The following is a 20,523-nucleotide window of genomic DNA, read 5'->3' as shown; positions in this document are numbered from 1 at the left end:
GTATTTAAACATCTTTTATTTATCGCTGAGCTCTGAACGTGAGAATCTGTGTGTGTGACTCAGACAGGTTTGGTGTTAGGGCACGTTACACACTTAATACTGAGGGTTATTATTTAATGTCAGATTATTTTATTTTGACTTGTGTGACTGTCATGTTGTGATTTTTAACCTTAGTGGTGAAGTCATTCTTTATTCTGGTCTCATTAATTAGCATCCCTGCTGCTGCTCTTGTCCTGTAGGAGCCTCTGGAGGTGGAGTCAAAGGTAAAGCGAGTTGACTTCTTGTCCACGGTTCTGATGTTTGATGCTCAGAGAGAAACCTCGCGACATTCAGGAAGTGATGGAAGCCCAGATGGCGCTGCCTCCACACTGCTGGCTCCACCTACTCGTGACCAAGATCAAGAAGAAGCGTCCCGCACGTTGGTGCTCATATCCGCTGGTAATGGGGCCGTTTCCCCTGGCGATGGTCAGGGCACATTAGGGGCAGTGACACCACAGGCTCCTGACGAATCAGAACGCGGAACTCTTGCGTTCATGTTCAGGCCTGCTGCTATGGTGACTGCTGCTGTAGTAACAGCTGGGCGCTCTTCATCACCTCCACTGGCAAAGGTGGAGCGAACATTCGTGCACATTGCAGAGACATCACACCGCATCGTCATGACAACAGGGAAACAGTCAGAGAGACATTGTGAGGAAGAGCAGGATTTGGTGGAGGAGAGGAAGGATGGAAGCATGGGAGAAGACAAAGGAAGCAGCAAGGAGGAGATCATCTGGGAAAGAGCAGAGAGACAAGGAGAAAACAGTGAAGAGGGGAAGGAAGTGAAAAAGGAAGTGGAAGGGGAGGAAAAAGAGCCTTGGCTTTTGAGGAAAAAGATGATTGATCTCAAGGAAAAAGAAGGAGGCAGTGAAAGCGAGGAGAGAGAGAAAGATAAACAGATAGAAAAAGAAAAAAGCAGTCCTACAGTGGAGGCAGAGCCAGAGCCATCAGCTGAGTCAGCTTTCTTCAATGGCTGTGAAGAAACCATAGAGGTGGAGGAGCGAGAGAAACCTGAAGAGTTACCTGTGGAACTGGAACAGAACCAAGAAAAAGCAGGTCTTGTTCTAGTCACTGAAACGGGGAAGGAGGAGGAGCCAGACCAGGAAGTTTCATCACATCAGCCTCATCCAAGGAGGCGGAGTCGAATCCCAGTGCTCATTTCAGAAGAGGAAACCGGTTCGGACCGGTCGTCACAAACCAGTCCAAACCAGCAGGTGCGTAAATGTCGACGCCCACAACTGGCGCGACTCGTCCTGGAGCGCAAACGATCCACTCAATCAACAACCGCCTCCGAGGACGAAACTCACCAATCAGATGACTCGGCCAGGGCAAGGGGAGCAAACGGACCAATAAGGAGCCGGATCCCACGGCCAGTCACACCCATTAAAAAGCCGTTTGTCCAATCAGGGCGTGGGGTGGTGCCTCAGACTCAGAGATCCATCTCCTTCATTCAGGCCAGGTGAGAATTATTATTATTATTATTATTATTATTATTATTATTATTATTATTAATAATAATAATAATAATATTACACACGTATTGAATGTATGAATCTCATTACTGACCTCATAAACAAATAGATTTATGAAGTGTTACATTTTCTGTGTATTTACTTTCTTGTCACCGTTTATTAATAACAATTAATTTTGTTTATAAAACTCTCTCTCTCAGTTCTGTTAGCTCCAGCATCATTAAGTCAGCAAGTGCTCACTCAAGTATCCATCAGCAGAAGCCACGCCCACAGCTCCGCCCCTCCAAAACACTCCCACCCCGTCCCCTGACTCCTGCCCCTACAGTCCACAGACCCTGGGTCCCAGGCCCCGCCCCTTCATCTGCTCCGCGGACAGCCCAGCGTGCCGTCTCCCAACCCGGTGTTCCTCCTGCTCTCCGCAGCATGAGCTCTGCCCCTCGCGGTAACTCCCGTACGGAGAGCCCCTCCCCACAACGCTTCCGCCCTGCTAACACACGCCCTCTTTCAACAACACAGCCTAAATCCACAGCCCTGGACTCCGCTCACAAAAAGGGCAAATCTTACCCGACGAAAGCGCAAAAAGGGAAAATGGAGTCATGCGACCCAAAATATAAAAGCAGATAATTACTGTAAATGTAAATCCACAAGCATTTCACCTTCGACTCCACTCAACTCTCCTCATTCTCTTCCTCATTAATGACACGCCTACGATGGTCACTCTCACTTACCTGTACAGTTCCATCAAAAAGTCTGAGTCCAACACTAACCACGCCTTCTTCACTTCCTGATTGACTTACACAACACACAGAGTGCAGATTCACTGACATCCACACACACATCACTACATCACTTACTCCGGTGTTCACCTGCTGCTGGGGTTCAGAGTTCTGCAGCCGCTCATATTCACATTTGTATCATCACCTTAGAGGTGTTCACTGAGTATAACAGCTTAACTGAGACACTCCCTGTTTTAGACAAACTCCGCCCCCATGTGTGTAAATCCCATCAACCTTCTGAAGTGAGATACAGGATGATTTAGATTTCAGTGAACTGTTAAAGTGTTCGTGGACTCAGACTTTTAGACCTGACTGTGTGATACACATCTATTTCTCACTAAACACAACAGACACATTCATATTTCAGCTATTTAAATACCTCTGAACAGGACATACATACACACACACACACACACACACACACACACACACAATATGATGTTCTGGTGGAGTGGGTCTTATGGACAATATAACACACCTCACCTCACCTGCCTTAACAAAGCCTGTGGAGAGATGCCATCTCACAACACACACACAATGCTCCAATACACACAGCTACAATCCACACACATTCTTAAAGAATCGCACACACCTGCGTGAGCTCCATAAAGCTCCATGATTAATTAACTGGACTTGTGTGACATCACTTGCTGCTTTGCTTGCCATTTTACTCTAACACACACACACAAACACACACACACAAACACACACATACAAACACACACATACAGAAACACACACACACACAAACACACACACATACACACACAGGAGTGTTCATGTACATGTTTATGGAATAATAGAATATGAGAGGTTTAAATTGGGATTTGCAACAGGGCACAAAACTGTTGACAGTTGAGCTACATCAATAGTAATAATAATAATAATAATAATAATAATAATAATAATAATAATAATAATAATAATAATAATTCTTATGTCTCAAGCACAAGTTTGTAAAAAATCTGTAGCAAATATTTTATTTTGATCTTAAACCCACAGCCTGATGACAGAAATAAACCAGCACAATGAGCTCACTGTCAGAAAAAAACTTCTCAGAGCTTCTGTGGATCATTAACAGTTCTGTTCTGATGGGAAACCCTCTGTTTTAGGGTCCTACAGAGAACATTGTCACGTTCCCCAGAAAAACAAACTGAAAACTGATTTATATTTCCAGATTTAATTTTTTTTATTTAAAATTATTATTTAAAAAAACATAATAATAAACCGCATGTAATTATTATTATTATTATTATTATTATTATTATAATTATTATTATTATAATTATTATTATTATTATTATTATTATTATTATGATGTTCTGTGCTCGTGCTCCTCCATCAGGCCTTTAGAACTCACTGATCTGCAGCTCTTTATTAGTTTAGTGTGATTTCTCCCATCATCCATCCCTCAGGTGACAGACGCTCAGCTGCCATTAAGTCTGAGTGAGAAAGTTAATCTGGAACTATAAATTTATTTAAATATTTTATTGTAACTTATTATTCTTTACAATAATTCTTATATTCTTTATATCTTCTCCAGACGGCTCCATGATCATCAGCTGATATCAAAACACATCTCTTATAGATTTCATTAAAATCTCACTTACTTTTTTTTACTGAAGAACACAAAATGTATGTACATTATAAATATAATAAATATAGTATTACATTAAACATCTTCCTTATCCTGGACAAATAATGGTGTAATAACACAAGGGTGCACAAACTTTTCACCCAGATGAATGTTATAAAGTTCCTCACTGTTTTAAACTCTACTCTAAATATTTCAGCTTATTTTGTGATTTCTGTTCCACTGTGGTTAGCACGTTCGCCTCACACCTCCAGGGTTGGGGGTTCGATTCCCACCTCCACCTTGTGTGTGTGGAGTTTGCATGTTCTCCCCGTGCCTCGGGGGTTTCCTCCGGGTACTCCGGTTTCCTCCCCTGGTCCAAAAATATGCATGGTAGGTTGATTGGCATCTCTGGAAAATTGTCCGTAGTGTGTGATTGTGTGAGTGAATGAGAGTGTGTGTGTGTGCCCTGCGATGGGTTGGCACTCCGTCCAGGGGGTATCCTGCCTTGATGCCCGATGACGCCCGTGACCTGAGGTAGTTCAGATAAGCGGTAGATTAATGAATGAATGTTCTACTGAGACTCTGGATGCAGTTGAGGAAACAGTGAACAGGTAGAAATCTGTCTCTTTATATCACTAAACTCAAACATTATCACAAAATCCTGCTTCATTTCGCTGATTCTGTTTAATACAAACACAAAGACACTGATCAATGTGCTCCTACTGTGTTAAACCACAGACCATATAATCAGTTCTACTTCTGTTCCGAAGCTCTGTGAACATATTCTACACCTTTAATGTGAATAAATAAATAAAGTGTTAAAATGATTAAAGTGAATACAGATAAATTCTCATCAGGTGACATAAAACTTCCTGAACTGTGCAGCGCTCATGGAGGTGTTATAAAGGCCTAATGTAGGTGCATTTCAAATAGAGTTTCTGCTGCTCATGTAGACTCCTGAATTATTCTATAAACATGTCATATAAACATACAGTGTTTATATAAGTGTTAGAGAAGAAATGAACACGATGAAACCCTCAAAACAGCTCAAAGACAAAACTACTGAACTTTATCATCATCATCACTCAGTGTCTGTTACTACAACCTGCATTCAGGGAGAATAACACACACACACACACACATACACACACATACGAACACATACACACACAGACATGCACACACATACACCTACACACAAACACACACATACACCTACACACACAAACACACACATACACCCACACACACAAACACACACATATACACTCACACACACATACACCTACACACAAACACACACATACACCCACACACAAAATCCTTTAAGTCTTTGACCTTCATTCAGTCCAATTTGGAAGCCCTTACACAGAGAAGTGAAATTCTCTCAACTGAAGTGACGTGAATCCAGAATCAGAACATCTGAGGAACCGAGTCGCTCTCTGGACCAGACATGTGCTGATATTAAACCTCATGATTATTAATGAACTTTTATTACAGGTTTGAATAATATCCTGAATTTATAATGAACAGCTGACAGAAAAGTCTTACACAATATTTATCCATGATGATGATGATGATGATGATGAGTTAAATATCTCATTATCTGTAGTATTCCTCAGCACATGGCTGCACTCCTAAATTAACTTTCGACCTCAAATCTATTACTCACTACCGCCCTTATATAGTCTCTTTTAAGCCCTGCCCTTTATCCATAAAACTCTATCTTATTTCCCCACTTATTAACGCCCCCTCTGATTGGTCGATAGTGCCCGACTCCTCCCTCTTGGCATGCCTTTGAAAATGCTCGTTTTGCTCCTTCTGTTATCATCTGTTGAAAATATGTAGATAATACACGCACTTTTCAAGACAAATTTATATTTATTTTTGTTTACGAAAGGAAGAAAAGGCTGTAATATAACAATAAGAAAATAGTGTTAATTTTTGTCTGTTTTTGTTATAAAGTACTTATTAAATGTCAGTCAGATGTCAGTGGTGAGCTTCATCAGAAATAAAATGGTTTCAGAGCTGAAGGAGATAAAGTTAAGGATGTGTGAAGGTTTTCTCTATTAAAACTGAAATAGAGAATGGAAGCTCCACATTCTGTTGATATGATGATGATGATGATGATGATGGTGATGATGATGAAGGCAATTATGTGTCCTGAACACGTACAACACATTTCTTTGACGTTATATTAAATCCTGAGCGAGAGCTTCTCATTAGACGGTTCCTCGGGTTTTGATGCAGAACATTTGCATGCTGTAGGACTTGAGTGGAAGACGGAGAATAATTCCAGAATGAAGGGAAGATGTTCTCACTTTAAAGATCACTTTATGTTTCCACCACGAGGGAATCCTGCATGCGTGTGATGTTCATCGTTTAACGCTTCTCTTCTTCCTCATTTCTGATGAGTTTCCCAATGATCAGCGATGCCTATCAATAAACAGGAGCCACAGCAGTGTTCTGACGTACGCCTCGCCTCTGTTTACTCACCTCAAAACAACAAAAACAAACAACACCATATATGGACATGCAGTGGGTTTGAGTGTAAACCATGACGTCTACACTGTTCTCACTTCTGTATTCTTTAATCAGTAAAATGCTCTGATTTGACAGTAATGTTGACTAAAGCAGCTGTGGATCTATGCTGTGGCCACAAACACCACAAACACAACAAACACCACCAACAACAAACACAACAAACACCACAAACAACAAACAGAACAAACACAGCAAACACAACAAACACCACAAACACAACAAACACCACCAACAACAAACACAACAAACACCACAAACAACAAACAACTGTTTCACACTGATGTTAGTTTGTGGTGATATACGTGAGGTTTGTGGTGATATACGTGAGGTTTGTGGTGATATACGTGAGGTTTGGCCACATCTGGAGGTCAGTCGCTCTCAGGGACGAATCCAACAGCAGATTTGACTGTAAACATCTCTTCGTACCTGGAGGAGATTTTTATTGTGAAATGTTTTAAAAGTGTTCGATGAAAAAGAACTGAATTAAGGGACAGATAGAAAAATATTTTGTTTATTTTTGAATTTACTGAAAATTTCAAAAGCACTTAACGATCGGGAAACAAAACCATGTGGAAAAGTCTGAGCACTAGAACGAGTGGATCAGATTTAATCACCTGGTTAAATATTGATCAGAGGAACGTGTGGAGAACTGAGCAGGTCGACGAGAACAGATAAGAGCTCTGAGGAGCAGGAAGGGAACGCAGCAGATACAAACAGTCGGGGTTTACAGAACTTTAGTAAAGATCCAGTTTATTCAGCTTAACAGCGCCACCACAGCATCAATTACTAACTACAATGGATCCAGCCGAGTTTATTCCCAAATAAATACACAGCAGGAGTCAAAGGGATTGTTCAGAAATCTGTTATCAATGACAGAACTGTCAGAACTCCTTAAATGGGAAGAATTAAGATGAATTCTCTGTTCATTCAGTTCATTCCTTGTACTGAACACAAATACTGAACACAAATACTGAACACTTATACTGAACACTAATACTGAACACAAATACTGAACAACACTAATACTGAACAGCACTAATACTGAACACTTATACTGAACAACACTAATACTGAACAGCACTAATACTGAACACTAATACTGAACACTGAATAATTCTCTGGGATCAGATTAGAGGTTTGGTCAGAATTCCTTCAGGAGCCTGAGAGGGACTGGGATTCTAACACTGTGTGTCTCTGATACACTTCAACAATAGGTAAACAATACATTTGACTCATTATATCATCTAAAATATAATCAATAAATAACTAAAAACACTTTAAGCATCTCATATAAATATTTAAATCTGTAAGAGCTGATTGGTGTAGACTGTGACAGAGATAAGCGGAGAGTAAAGAGGAGGACTGATTAAGTGAATGTACAGGGATAGGGAGAAGGTCTCATCCTGCAGGGTACAGACAGGAAACACTACAAGCAGGTGAGTAAACACTCTTCAACACTCGTATCTCTCTCTCTCTCTCTCTCACACACACACACACACACACACACACACACACACACAAATACAGAATAAACTGTAAAGTCTCCATATAAACACTTTGTAACAGTATTTAAACTGGAGAATGGAAAGCAGTGTATTATTTGTTTATTCAATGTATACAATGTGGTCAGATTCAGTAAGAATCCAGTCTCTGCGTTCCTGTGGGTCAAAGTGCAAGAAAAACAGATCAGATGAGACGATGGAAATCTTTTAAACACAGTGTTAATGACGAGAAGGTATAAATAAAAGAATTCTTAAAGTTTAAATGTGTCAGAAAGGCAGTTTTCATTCAGAGATAAACGAGTAAACATGTGATCAAAGCAAACAAAAACATGGTGTAGATAATGAGCTTACTCAGCATCTTGTCTCGTTAATGTTCAACACTTGGTCCTGGATTTTATCACATGCTGTAAATTTCATACAGACATCAGTAGATTTCAGCCGTTTGTTAAACAGAATCCTGGTGATTTCACAATGCTGTAATAAATATGGTGCTGTTTATTTAAAGGCAGGTTACGTTGCTTTCAGTGTGAAACTGTTTGTTCAGATGCTCACAGCAGACGTCTGGACCTCCTGCTGATGAACTGAACACTGAGCGGAGGCCAAAGATAAAGAACTCCGGCTGCTTTAACGTATTATATTTAAATCATTTATATTTATGACAGAGAGCTTCACATTACTTTAAGATGAACCCTTCTGAATGTTACAGAAGATGTTTAAATAACACACTGATAAATCATCTGAACACTGCAGAAGAGCTGCAGAAGCAGAACAGAGACTAAAGTGACGTGTGTTTGAGAGAGAACAGGACGTCTCCATGACAACCATGTTCAGGAGGAAACATCTAGTGAAGAGACATTAAAGTGTAACTACAGAAATGTTTGGATTATAATCAGACATCAGAGTGTAAAGTTCCATACAATTATTAATGAATGTAGAAGAGTGCAGTCTGCTCCATGAGTATTATACTAAACACTATACACGTATACTGAACATTATACTGAACACTTATAATGAACACTTATACTTAACACTGTACACTTATACTGAACACTATACTGAACAGGTATACTGAACACGTATACTTAACACTATATACTTATACTGAATAGTATACTGAACATTATACTGAACACTTATACTTAACACTATACTGAACACTATACACGTATACTGAACACTATACTGAACACGTATACTTAACACTATATACTTATACTGAATAGTGTACTGAACATTATACTGAACACTTATACTTAACACTATACTGAACACTATACACGTATACTGAATACTATACTGAACACTATACACTTATACTGAATACTCATACAGTTATACTAAACACTATACACTTATACTGAATACTATACTGAACACTATACACTTATACTGAACACTATACACCTATACTGAATACTATACTGAACACTATACACCTATACTATATACCTATTATACTAATGTCATGATCCAGCCCGGACTTTTGGCCATGTGTTTTTGTTTATTTTCTGTGTCACATGTCTGCCCCGCTCTTGTTTATTCCTCCCCGCCTCTGCACATCTGTCCCTCATGTGTTGAGAAGTCATGGCCTAACGGTTAGAGAGTTTGACTCCTAACCCTAAGGTTGTGGGTTCGAGTCTCGGGCCGGCAATACCACGACTGAGGTGCCCTTGAGCAAGGCACCGAACCCCCACAACTGCTCCCCGGGCCACTGCTCCGGGTGTGTGTTCATTGTGTGTGTGTTCACTGTGTGTGTGTGTTCACTGTGTGTGTGTGTTCACTGCTGTGTGTGTGCACTTTGGATGGGTTAAATGCAGAGAACGAATTCTGAGTATGGGTCACCGTACTCAGCTGTATGTCACGTCACTTGTCACTTATGAGTATTTAGCCATGCCACATTGCCTATGGCGGTGCGGAATCCTCGTTATTTGTCACGTCTTTTGTCACGTCTTTTGTCACGTCTTTTGTCACGTCTTTGTTGTGTCTGTGTTCCTGTTTTTGTTTCTTTTAATTAATAAACCAGTTTATGTTAGCTATCCTGCATTTGGGTCTATTTTTAAATTAAAAGATTCTAAATTACATTTTCTATCATCGCTGACAACTAAACCCTATACACTTATACTGAACATTATACTGAACATTATACTGAACATTATACTGAACATTATACTGACATAATTAATATTTTCCAGTTGAAGATGACGTTTGAGAACGTTCTGGCAGAGGCTGATGGCTTTGGATGTTACCAGATAGTGCTGTTCTTACTGATGGTGCTCCCACGCATCACCCTCCCATTTCATTTCCTGCTGAATAACTTCATCGCCGCCACGCCGCCTCATCACTGTAACCTCAGCTCTCTGGACTATCGTGGTGAGTCTCTGAGCCAGGAGCAGAGACTGACTGTCAGCATTCCAAAGGAGGAAGATGGAACCTTTACTTCCTGTCACATGTTCTTACAACCTCAGTTGTATTTTCTGACGAACTCATCTAATGCTACAGAACTTCCTGTGGCTCCGTGTCAGAGTGGATGGGTGTATGACTCCAACAAGTCCACTTTGGTCACACAGGTAATATCTGGAATGTTCTGAGTGAGATTTGTGATATAAGATCATGTCCTTCACATGTTTGTTTCTCTTCAGTTTGATCTGGTGTGTACCACAAAGGGATTGACTAAAGCCTCGGCCACCGTCTTCTTCATCGGAGTCATGTTCGGGGCCGTGTTTTTCGGTGTTCTTTGTGACAAGTAAGATGACTTTGATGTGAGATGTTACTAACATGTTTTTTTGTAGGTTAAATTGTCTCCAGTTGTCATTTTCTTTCAAATGTTTGACTTTCTGATGTTTTCAATGATGAAAAATCATTTCATTCCTGTATATTGATTGTTGCACTGATTTTATCAGAGAGGGTTTAATGTGTTCAGGTATGGCCGTAAGACCATGCTGCTGGTTTCCTACATCTCGGCCATCATCTTCAGCGTGGCCAGTGCCGTGTCAACCAACTTCATCATGTTCGCAGCGTTCCGCTTCCTGACGGGATTCAGCCTGTCTGGAATCAGCACAGTGGCCATTGTTCTCAGTGAGTCCACATGTCTCAGGGTTCTTACACTTAACACTTCAGACAGGCTAAAGATTACCTAAAAAACTCTTCCCATTAGGAATCTGCACACTGGTTTTCAACATTATAATGATCAGTTGATGGTGGAAACCAATAATCCAGTTATTATAGGATGTGGATTTCCACATAAGGCTTCTCACTGACATGAGTGACTGGTTTCATTTACAAGTCCTCGGTCAAATTTTAATCACTTTTTATTCATTTCAGTTACAAGTTACCAATTTAGTGAACTTTTTGTATAACTAGAAAGATTCAAAACAAAGCTATATATGGACACAAACAAGTGTAGCTGTTCAATCAAGACAAAAGTAATAGCACCCTATAAGCGGAGAGAAATAGTATTGAATGTTTGTGTATAAATGTGTGTTGTGTGTGTAGGACACAGGAATGAATAGTGTACAGATTTCACACACACATAAAACAGGAGTGTAACTCATTAAACAGTGAGCGTTTTGTGTAATGTCTCACTGTGTCTCTGCAGTAATGCCGGAAGGCTGGTTAAAGAGTAAAGTATCAGAGACTCAGTGGACGGCTGTCACACTGACCTTAACACCGTCTGTAACTGTGTCACAGTTTCATAGCATTAATGAAATACAGGACAGTTTACATCATTATTGAGCAGTTTAGCATGGACAGTTCAATTACATTTACAATACAATTTTAATTGCAAATATAAAATATAATATATAAATATTAGTACAAATATCTTGGGATCTCTCTCTCTCTCTCTCTCTCTCTCTCTGTCTCTCTCTCTCTCTCTCTCTCTCTCTCTCTCTCTCTCTCTCTCTCCTTTGTGCCTCATGTTTTGCAACTGATGAAAAGACAGTCAGTGAAACTGTGTTTTAATGTTAGAATCTATTCCTGCCTTTCCTTTGCAGCTTGTTGCCTCCACATTTATGTCTGTGCTGGTCTGTTATGATGTGATCTATATTTCTGCTCTAGAATATGTTGAGTGCGGGGCTCTGAGGTTCATCACACGTGTTAAAGCCCTCACTCATCGTATGTTGTATGTTGTAAGATTGTGTTGGATGGTCTGCTTCTTTATCTTCACATCTTCAGAGCTGCAGACTTTGATCTCTGGAACTCTCTTACTGTCTGTTCCATTTGTGCTCAATGAACTGGGAAAGAGGCATGTAAATGTGCTGCTCTCACTGTCTGGAATAACTTGCAAAATAAGCAGAAACATAAGGATCTGTTCACACTGCATGCTTTTAAAGTAATTTTTTAAATGACAGAATAATGATAACAGAAACATCTGGCTGTAGAGGCTTCACCTGATTCAGTTATGGCCCGTTATTTATGTGTTTGTGTGTGTGTGTGTGTGTGTGTGTGTGTGTGTGTCTTGACCATGGCTTGACCATGATTGTTAATAATCACTGTAGCATGATTACTAAATAACAGAGCACCGGTGTTTGTCACAGCACTTAAAGACAATTTAGCTGCCTGCCACTAGAGGAGGCCCTCACCCTGGGCTGTAGGACAAGTCTTTGATTATTTCACTCATTTCCTGTTTAAAAACTGTATCATAATTACTGATGCTCAATACTAAAAAATGTAAAGGGCAGTTGCTTCAGTTAAATCAGTGATTTACTGTGAGTGACACATAACAAACCTGGAAGAAGTCACTCAGTCACATGGTGACCATCAGTAATCAAGTGAAGCTACAGCAGTACAGTGTGATTACTAATGAGCAATACAACAATATTAAAATCTTGTTATTTATATTATTATAATCTTTTTATTTATAGCCATCGAGTGGGTGGACATTGAGCATCGCACCATTATTGGTGTGGCCAGCAGTGTGGTCTGGTCAGTGGGGAATTCCCTGCTAGCGGGCATTGCCTACCTGATCACTGATTGGAGGATAATGATACTTACAGTCTCCTCCCCCCTTGTGATCGCTGTGGCAACCTGGTGGTAAGGCATCAAGCATGTATCACTTACATATTCATTTACCAATATCTTATATTAATTATTAGTTAAAATATCACACAAAACACCAAAATATGACAAAATACTTTTAAAAAAGTATTTAAAAACAAAAAAAAAAATTCATTTGGATAATTCAGGTAAACATACATACTGACCAGTTACCCCTCCATTACCGACTAGTTATCCCTCCATTACTAAGCAGTTACCCTTCCATTACTGAGCAGTTACCTTTTCATTACTGACCAGTTATCCATTAATTACTGAACAGTTACCTCTCCATTACTGACCAGTTAACTGTTCATTACTGAGGAGTTACCCTTCCATTACTGACCAGTTACCCATTCATTACTGACCAGTTACCTCTCCATTACTGACCAGTTAACTGTTCATTACTGAGGAGTTACCCTTCCATTACTGACCAGTTACATCTCCATTCCTGAGTAGTTACCCTTCCATTACTGACCAGTTAACCCTCTATTACTGACCAATTACCTGTTAATTACTGACCAGTTACCCCTTAATTACTGAACAGTTAGCTCTCCATTACTGACCAGTTATTCCTCCATTACTGACCAGTTATTCCTCCATTACTGACCAGTTATTCTTCCATTACTGACCAGTTACCTCTTCATCACTGACCAGTTACATCTCCATTACTGACCAGTTACCTGTTCATTACAGAGGAGTTACCCTTCCATTACTGACTAGTTACACCTCCATTTCTGACCAGTTACCCCTCCATTCATGAGGAGTTACCCTTCTATTACTGGCAGTTAACCCTCCATTACTGACCAGTTACCCCTTAATTTCTGAACAGTTACCCCTCTATTACTTCTCAGTTATTCCTCTATTACTGACCAGTTACCCCTTCATTACTGAGCAGTTATCTCTCCATTACTGATCAGTTACCTGTTCATTACTGAGGCGTTACCCTTCCATTACTTATCAGTTACCCATCTATTGCTGACCAGTTACCCCTCCATTACTGACCAGTTACCCCTTAATGACTGAAGAGTTTCCCCTTCATTACTGACCAGTTATTCCTCCATTACTGACCAGTTACCTCTCCATTACTGACCAGTTACCCCTCCATTACTGAGCAGTTATTCCTCCATTACTGACCAGTTAACCCTCCATTACTGACCAGTTACCTCTTCATTACTGACCAGTTACCCCTCCATTACTGATCAGTTACCTGTTCATTACTGAGGCGTTACCCTTCCATTACTTATCAGTTACCCATCTATTGCTGACCAGTTACCACTCCATTACTGACCAGTTACCCCTTCATTCCTGAGGTGTTACCCTTCCATTACTGACCAGTTAACCCTCCATTACTGACCAGTTACCCCTTAATGACTGAAGAGTTTCCCCTTCATTACTGACCAGTTATTCCTCCATTACTGACCAGTTACCTCTCCATTGCTGACCAGTTACCCCTCCATTACTGAGCAGTTATTCCTCCATTACTGACCAGTTAACCCTCCATTACTGACCAGTTACCTCTTCATTACTGACCAGTTACCCCTCCATTACTGACCAGTTATTCCTCCATTACTGACCAGTTACCCCTCCATTACTGACCAGTTATTCCTCCATTACTGACCAGTTACCGCTCCATTACTGAGCAGTTATTCCTCCATTACTGACCAGTTACCCCTTCATTACTGACCAGTTACCCCTTAATTTCTGAACAGTTACCCCTCTATTACTTCTCAGTTATTCCTCTATTACTGACCAGTTACCCCTTCATTACTGAGCAGTTATCTCTCCATTACTGATCAGTTACCTATTCTTTACTGAGGCGTTACCCTTCCATTACTTATCAGTTACCCATCTATTGCTGACCAGTTACCCCTCCATTACTGACCAGTTACCCCTTCATTCCTGAGGTGTTACCCTTCCATTACTGACCAGTTAACCCTCCATTACTGACCAGTTACCCCTTAATGACTGAAGAGTTTCCCCTTCATTACTGACCAGTTATTCCTCCATTACTGACCAGTTACCTCTCCATTACTGACCAGTTACCCCTCCATTACTGAGCAGTTATTCCTCCATTACTGACCAGTTAACCCTTTATTACTGACCAGTTACCTCTTCATTACTGACCAGTTACCCCTCCATTACTGACCAGTTATTCCTCCATTACTGACCAGTTACTGCTCCATTACTGACCAGTTACCCCTCCATTACTGACCAGTTATTCCTCCATTACTGACCAGTTACCGCTCCATTACTGACCAGTTATCCCTCCATTAATGACCAGTTACCCCTCCATTACTGACCAGTTACCACTTCATTACTGACCAGTTACCCCTCCATTACTGACCAGTTACCACTTCATTACTGACCAGTTACCCGTCATTAGTTACAGTGTGTGTGATACATGGTGTTTTTTGTTTTGATGTTAGGCTGCTCCCTGAGTCGGCTCGCTGGCTGATTGTGAAAGGAAAGACAGCAGAAGCGTATAAACACCTGCAGAAATGTGCAAATGTTAACAGGAGATCAGAATTTACCTCCAAAATCAAACCTCAGGTGTTAACTTCATTAACTCTGTGCACAGGATATTCTTTTACTCTAATCTGTTCTTGGATATTGGTGATGGATTTTCCTGCAGTCTTTTTGCACTAAATTGTTTTACTGTAATTCCACGTGTTTATTTCACCATCTGTGACTTTTAATCCCACCACCTCCACAATCCAACGTTTAATACCATTACCTCTGATCTGAGATGCTGAAAGCATTTGACTGGTTTCAGTTTACCTGCTGCATGTGCAGATGACTAGGAGCAGGCTTCTTCTACAAAAGGTATTTGTGATAAATGTGAGTCTTTACAGATGAGACAGAGAGGAGAGACAAAAGCACCCGGTTTACCTGGTGGGTTGTAGTGAGGAAGCAATGGGATCAAAGGTTTTGAGTTTTTTCACGGCACACAACGATATCAAAAAAAGAACTGGGAGGGGAAAAGGAGAGGGTCTGTGCAAAAAAAAAGTTAAAATAGAAATGTTGTTGACCCAGATGTCATTTAGAGAGTGTGTTTTAGTAATCAATAATCTGGTTGCCTCTATGGTTTGGCATAAATTTCTACTTTAAATCCACCAAAGACACAGATCACAAGTCTGCAAAAGATCACTTTGGATTTCTTTTGGTCAGGGCATCATTGATTAGAGCTGCAGCACTACCACTACAGGAACGAGGACAGGGACTCATTGACTTTTTTTTTTTTAAATGTACCTGGGCTGAAATGCCATGAAACTGAAAAAGGTGTTCCTACAGAAGATGAGTTACAGTAAGCAACTCTTTTTGTTAAAACCTGGAGAAGGAGAACTGAGATATTTTTATGACTCAGTTTTACAGGTGTGGCCGATATTCACAGTATCTACTGCCACCAGTAGATCTGCCTGGCATGTGGCTCTTTGAGAAGACACTTTTTTTACCATGACTTTCTGAGTGCACTCACCACTGAAAGGCAGGAGGCAAAAAACTAGGCCACCTTTCAAAAGCCATGCAATCATCTCTACCTGAAGTGAGGAAACTAGCAAACATAAGATCTGATTGATGACAAATATAGAGCAAGAGGTCTGTGAATCGATCCCATAGTGTCTGAGAGAGACTGCCAAACACTCTGATGTGAAACTAGTGTAAATGTGATGGAATTATGTCAGTGGTGTCAGAATGTCAATCATGGAAATATGTTTTAAATTCCATCTCTCTCTCTCTCTCTCTCTCTCTCTCTCTCTCTCCCTCTCTCACTCACTCTATTTCTCTCTCTCTCTCTCTCTCTCTCTCTCTCTCTCTCTCTCTCCCTCTCTCTGTCTCGCTTTCAGACTCTGTATGAGATTATATCAGGAGAAAAACAGAGTCATAATTATACTTATTTAGACCTCCTAAAAACTCCACGTTTGAGGAGGATCGCCATCTACACCAGTATTCTGTGGTGAGTGTGTTTTCGTGTGTGTGTGTCTGGTAAATGATGAACAGTCAGTAAGGTTTGCTTTTAAAATTATAATAATGCCTTATAATGTTCTTTAATTATTTCTATAGGAACTACAGTATATTATTATTATTATTATTATTATTATTATTATTATTATTATAATACATCAAAATATTTGAGTCTGTTTTTGAATATAGTCACAGTCTGTAGCTGGAGTCAGTAAACATGCAGACATACTGAGAATAATTAATTTAAATAAACAAATAAACAAATAAATATAACATGAATGTTATTGTGTGTAAGTGCATAAACTCGGAAATTTAGAAAATCAAGGTTAAGTAATAATAATAATTGTTGTCAAAATAAAAACTGAAATAATAATAAATAAAAAATGCTGAAAAAATATGGAAAACAAAATATATATTTATAAAGAAGTGACGTCCTGGTTTGCCTCGTGCTCTAGGTACGGTGTGGCCTCCACATACTATGGCATTAGTTTAAACATTACAGGCTTTGGTCTGGACATTTACCTTACACACTTCATCTATGCCATCATCGAGCTACCCGCTAAATTCATCATTTACTTCAGTCTGAAAAAATTCGGTCGAAGAGTCAACCAAGTAGGAACACAGGTCCTCACAGGAGTGTGTATCATCATCACAATCATCACTCCTAAAGGTGAAAAAATAATGCTACTGAGGCATCTTAATTATTCATAGTATTTATTGTTTGAATGTTTTTTTTGTTGAAAAAAAGACATTTTTGCGTGTGTGTGTTTGTGTAGAGTTCTGGACATTTCGCACTGTTATTACGGTGTTAGGTAAGGGCCTGTCAGAAGCTTCCTTCACCACCATGATCCTGTACACCACTGAGCTTTACCCTACAGTGTTACGGTACACACTAACAGACACACACATACACCCACAAGGTGTTAATGTCCTTTTCTGCCGCTGACTCTGCCCACACACACTCTCTCTAAACAGACAGAACGGTTTGGGTTTTGTTAGTTTCATTGGTCGGTTGGGAGCGTCCATCTCTCCTCTTGTCATGCTGTTGGAGGACTTGTGGCTTCACCTCCCTCAGGTTGTGTTTGGTGTAATGGCTGTGTTGTCTGGTCTTGTGGCTCTCCTACTTCCTGAAACCAACAATGCTCGCTTGCCAGAGACCATTGAGGACATTGAACAGATCAGGTACAAATACTTTTACATTTTTATTGTGTGAAGCTGAGGGAAACGTCAGCATTTATACTTTCATACTTCTGTTCTTTTTACCTCAAAAATGAAAACGCACTTTTATTTTAGTTTTATTCACTGAATAAAATATAATTTACATTTAAACAATAATTAATATTCATGTTACTGTGTTTATTAGTAAATACAGTGTATATGCTGCCAGTAATGTTAACAAAATGCATGTGAAATGTATGTGAAATAATAATAATAACAATTATTATTATTATTATTATTATTATTATTATTATTATTTATATTGCAGAAAGAGCTCATTCTGCCTGAACACACAGGAACAGAGTAAATCTCCACTGAAATTAGACATGACTGAAGACACTGTGCAATAGCACGCACACACACACACACACACACACACACACACAATTTTATTTTTAAATTCTTCTGTTAAATCTCTCTAAATAAAGGCAGATAGTAATCTGTGTAAGGGTTGTTCTCTGGTTCTTTTCATTTTCCATGTTAGTGTGAAGAAATTCTGTTTTTCATTCAGTTACATAGCTGCTCACATGCAGACTCAACATTTCCCCTTGACATGTTATTATAAATTATATATATATATATATATATATATATATATATATATAAAATGCCCTTTCACTGAAATTATTTGAAAGAAAATTCAGATGTTGTAGGAAAACAGGGATGTCTTGATAATAAAATTCATAATAATATGAATAATAATCATCAATCAAGATGATAATAATAATCATCTTGATGTCTTGATGATAAAATTCCCAAATATTAAATAAAAACACAAAACAAACAAAACCAGGAAACACTGGGAAAAAGACACAAGAACACAAAATGTAAAAAAAAAAAAACAACACATGGCAGCAGGAAAAAGTCCTGACAGTAACTCCCCCTCGAATTGCGGGTCCCGACGTGCCGATCCCATATCGTCAAAAAATCTGGGGGAACCAGGAACCCAGCGAGATCCAGGTGGGAGGAGTGAGGCACACGGTGGCATATAAAAAGAAATGTCCACTCTCTCTCTCTCACTCATCTTCTACCGCTTATCCGAACTACCTCGGGTCATGGGGAGCCTGTGCCTATCTCAGGCGTCATCGGGCATCAAGGCAGGATACTGTACACCCTGGACGGAGTGCCAACCCATCTCTGGGCACACACACACTCTCATTCACTCACACAATCACACACTATGGACAATTTTCCAGAGATGCCAATCAACCTACCATGCATGTCTTTGGACCAGGGGAGGAAACCGGAGTACCCGGAGGAAACCCCCGAGGCACAGGGTGTAATGAGTCTGTCTGTGTTTCTGTCCTGTTTCTGTCTGCTGTCTTTCCCGGTTGTTAATTGTTTGCTCCGCCCACTCTTTGGTTTCCATGGACATTCATTGTACTCCTTCTCTCCTTCAGGTGTCTTGTCTTTGTCTTTAATTAGTTCTGCTGTGTGATTGGTTCTTGTCTCTTATTTATACTCTGTTTGTTCACTTCCCTGGTGTTGGTCATTGCTAGATGTTGGATGTCGGTGTGCCTGTTCCTGTTTCCTGTAAGCTCTGTGTTCTGCCCTGTTCTGTTCTGTCTGTTTAGCTGTTTCTTGTGGTTTTGGACTATTAAACTTTAAAATCTGCATTTGGATCCTCACTCGCCTTTGTCCTGCATCGTGACAGAACGACCAACCACATGGATCCAGCAGACATTTTGTTTTGTTTGTATCAGGGGGATTCCCCAATTGAAGGAGCTTACAGCACCTGGTATTCCCAAGAAACAGCTAAACAGACAGAACAGAACAGGGCAGAACACAGAGCTAACAGGAAACAGGAACAGGCACACCGACATCCAACATCTAGCAACGACCAACACCAGGGAAGTGAACAAACAGAGTATAAATAAGAGACAAGAACCAATCACACAGCAGAACTAATTAAAGACAAAGACAAGACACCTGAAGGAGAGAAGGAGTACAATGAATGTCCATGGAAACCAAAGAGTGGGCGGAGCAAACAATTAACAACCGGGAAAGACAGCAGACAGAAACAGGACAGAAACACAGACAGACTCATTACACAGGGAGAACATGCAAACTTCACACACACAAGGTGGAGGCGGGAATCAAACCCCCAACCCTGGAGGTGTGAGGCGAACGTGCTAACCACTAGGCCACCGTGCCCCCAGAAATGTCCACACACACAAAAAAATAAAAACTAAATGCTAACAAATACGGGCCTGCAACATTCCCTGCGGACAAGAAGTGAGGAGGCAATATCCACAGGAAAACAGGAAGTAAAGCGGTGTTCCCCACAGGATCAGGTCTGGGGTGATGTCGCAGGGCACTGAGAAAACAACAAAAGAGCAAATCAGGCTGCTAACATCCTAGGCAGGCAAGAAGTGAGGCAGCATCCTCCACAGAAAACTGGACTT

The 20,523-nt window shown here is 40.2% G+C and overlaps 2 protein-coding genes across 4 annotated transcripts in view; both read left to right on the top strand.

Annotated features, from left to right (window-relative positions):
- ttbk1b (tau tubulin kinase 1b) overlaps positions 1-6,367 on the top strand; it is a 43,331-nt gene extending 36,964 nt beyond the window's left edge. For 2 of the 3 annotated variants that reach the window (XM_060879950.1, XM_060879952.1), the window contains 2 exons: positions 240-1,495; positions 1,709-6,366. In XM_060879950.1, coding sequence (XP_060735933.1) covers positions 240-1,495; positions 1,709-2,132 — 1,680 coding nt within the window. In that variant the 3' untranslated portion in view covers positions 2,133-6,366. Of the gene's footprint in view, positions 1-239; positions 1,496-1,708 lie in introns of all 3 variants that reach the window. The other variant, XM_060879951.1, reaches the window with a different exon arrangement.
- A 1,418-nt stretch (positions 6,368-7,785) lies between these two features.
- Positions 7,786-18,504, top strand: slc22a7b.1 (solute carrier family 22 member 7b, tandem duplicate 1). Its single transcript, XM_060880295.1, has 11 exons — positions 7,786-7,840; positions 10,099-10,473; positions 10,546-10,649; positions 10,827-10,981; positions 12,769-12,937; positions 15,367-15,490; positions 16,783-16,892; positions 17,356-17,570; positions 17,677-17,785; positions 17,876-18,082; positions 18,387-18,504. The coding sequence occupies exons 2-11, from the start codon at positions 10,105-10,107 to the stop codon at positions 18,466-18,468; spliced, it is 1,644 nt and encodes a 547-aa protein (XP_060736278.1). The 5' UTR covers positions 7,786-7,840; positions 10,099-10,104; the 3' UTR covers positions 18,469-18,504.
- The last annotated feature ends 2,019 nt before the right edge of the window (positions 18,505-20,523 follow it).

Source organism: Tachysurus vachellii, chromosome 10 (genome assembly GCF_030014155.1).
Source record: "Tachysurus vachellii isolate PV-2020 chromosome 10, HZAU_Pvac_v1, whole genome shotgun sequence".
NCBI classification, from domain to species: domain Eukaryota; kingdom Metazoa; phylum Chordata; class Actinopteri; order Siluriformes; family Bagridae; genus Tachysurus; species Tachysurus vachellii.
This window is presented reverse-complemented; position numbering and strand designations above follow the sequence as displayed.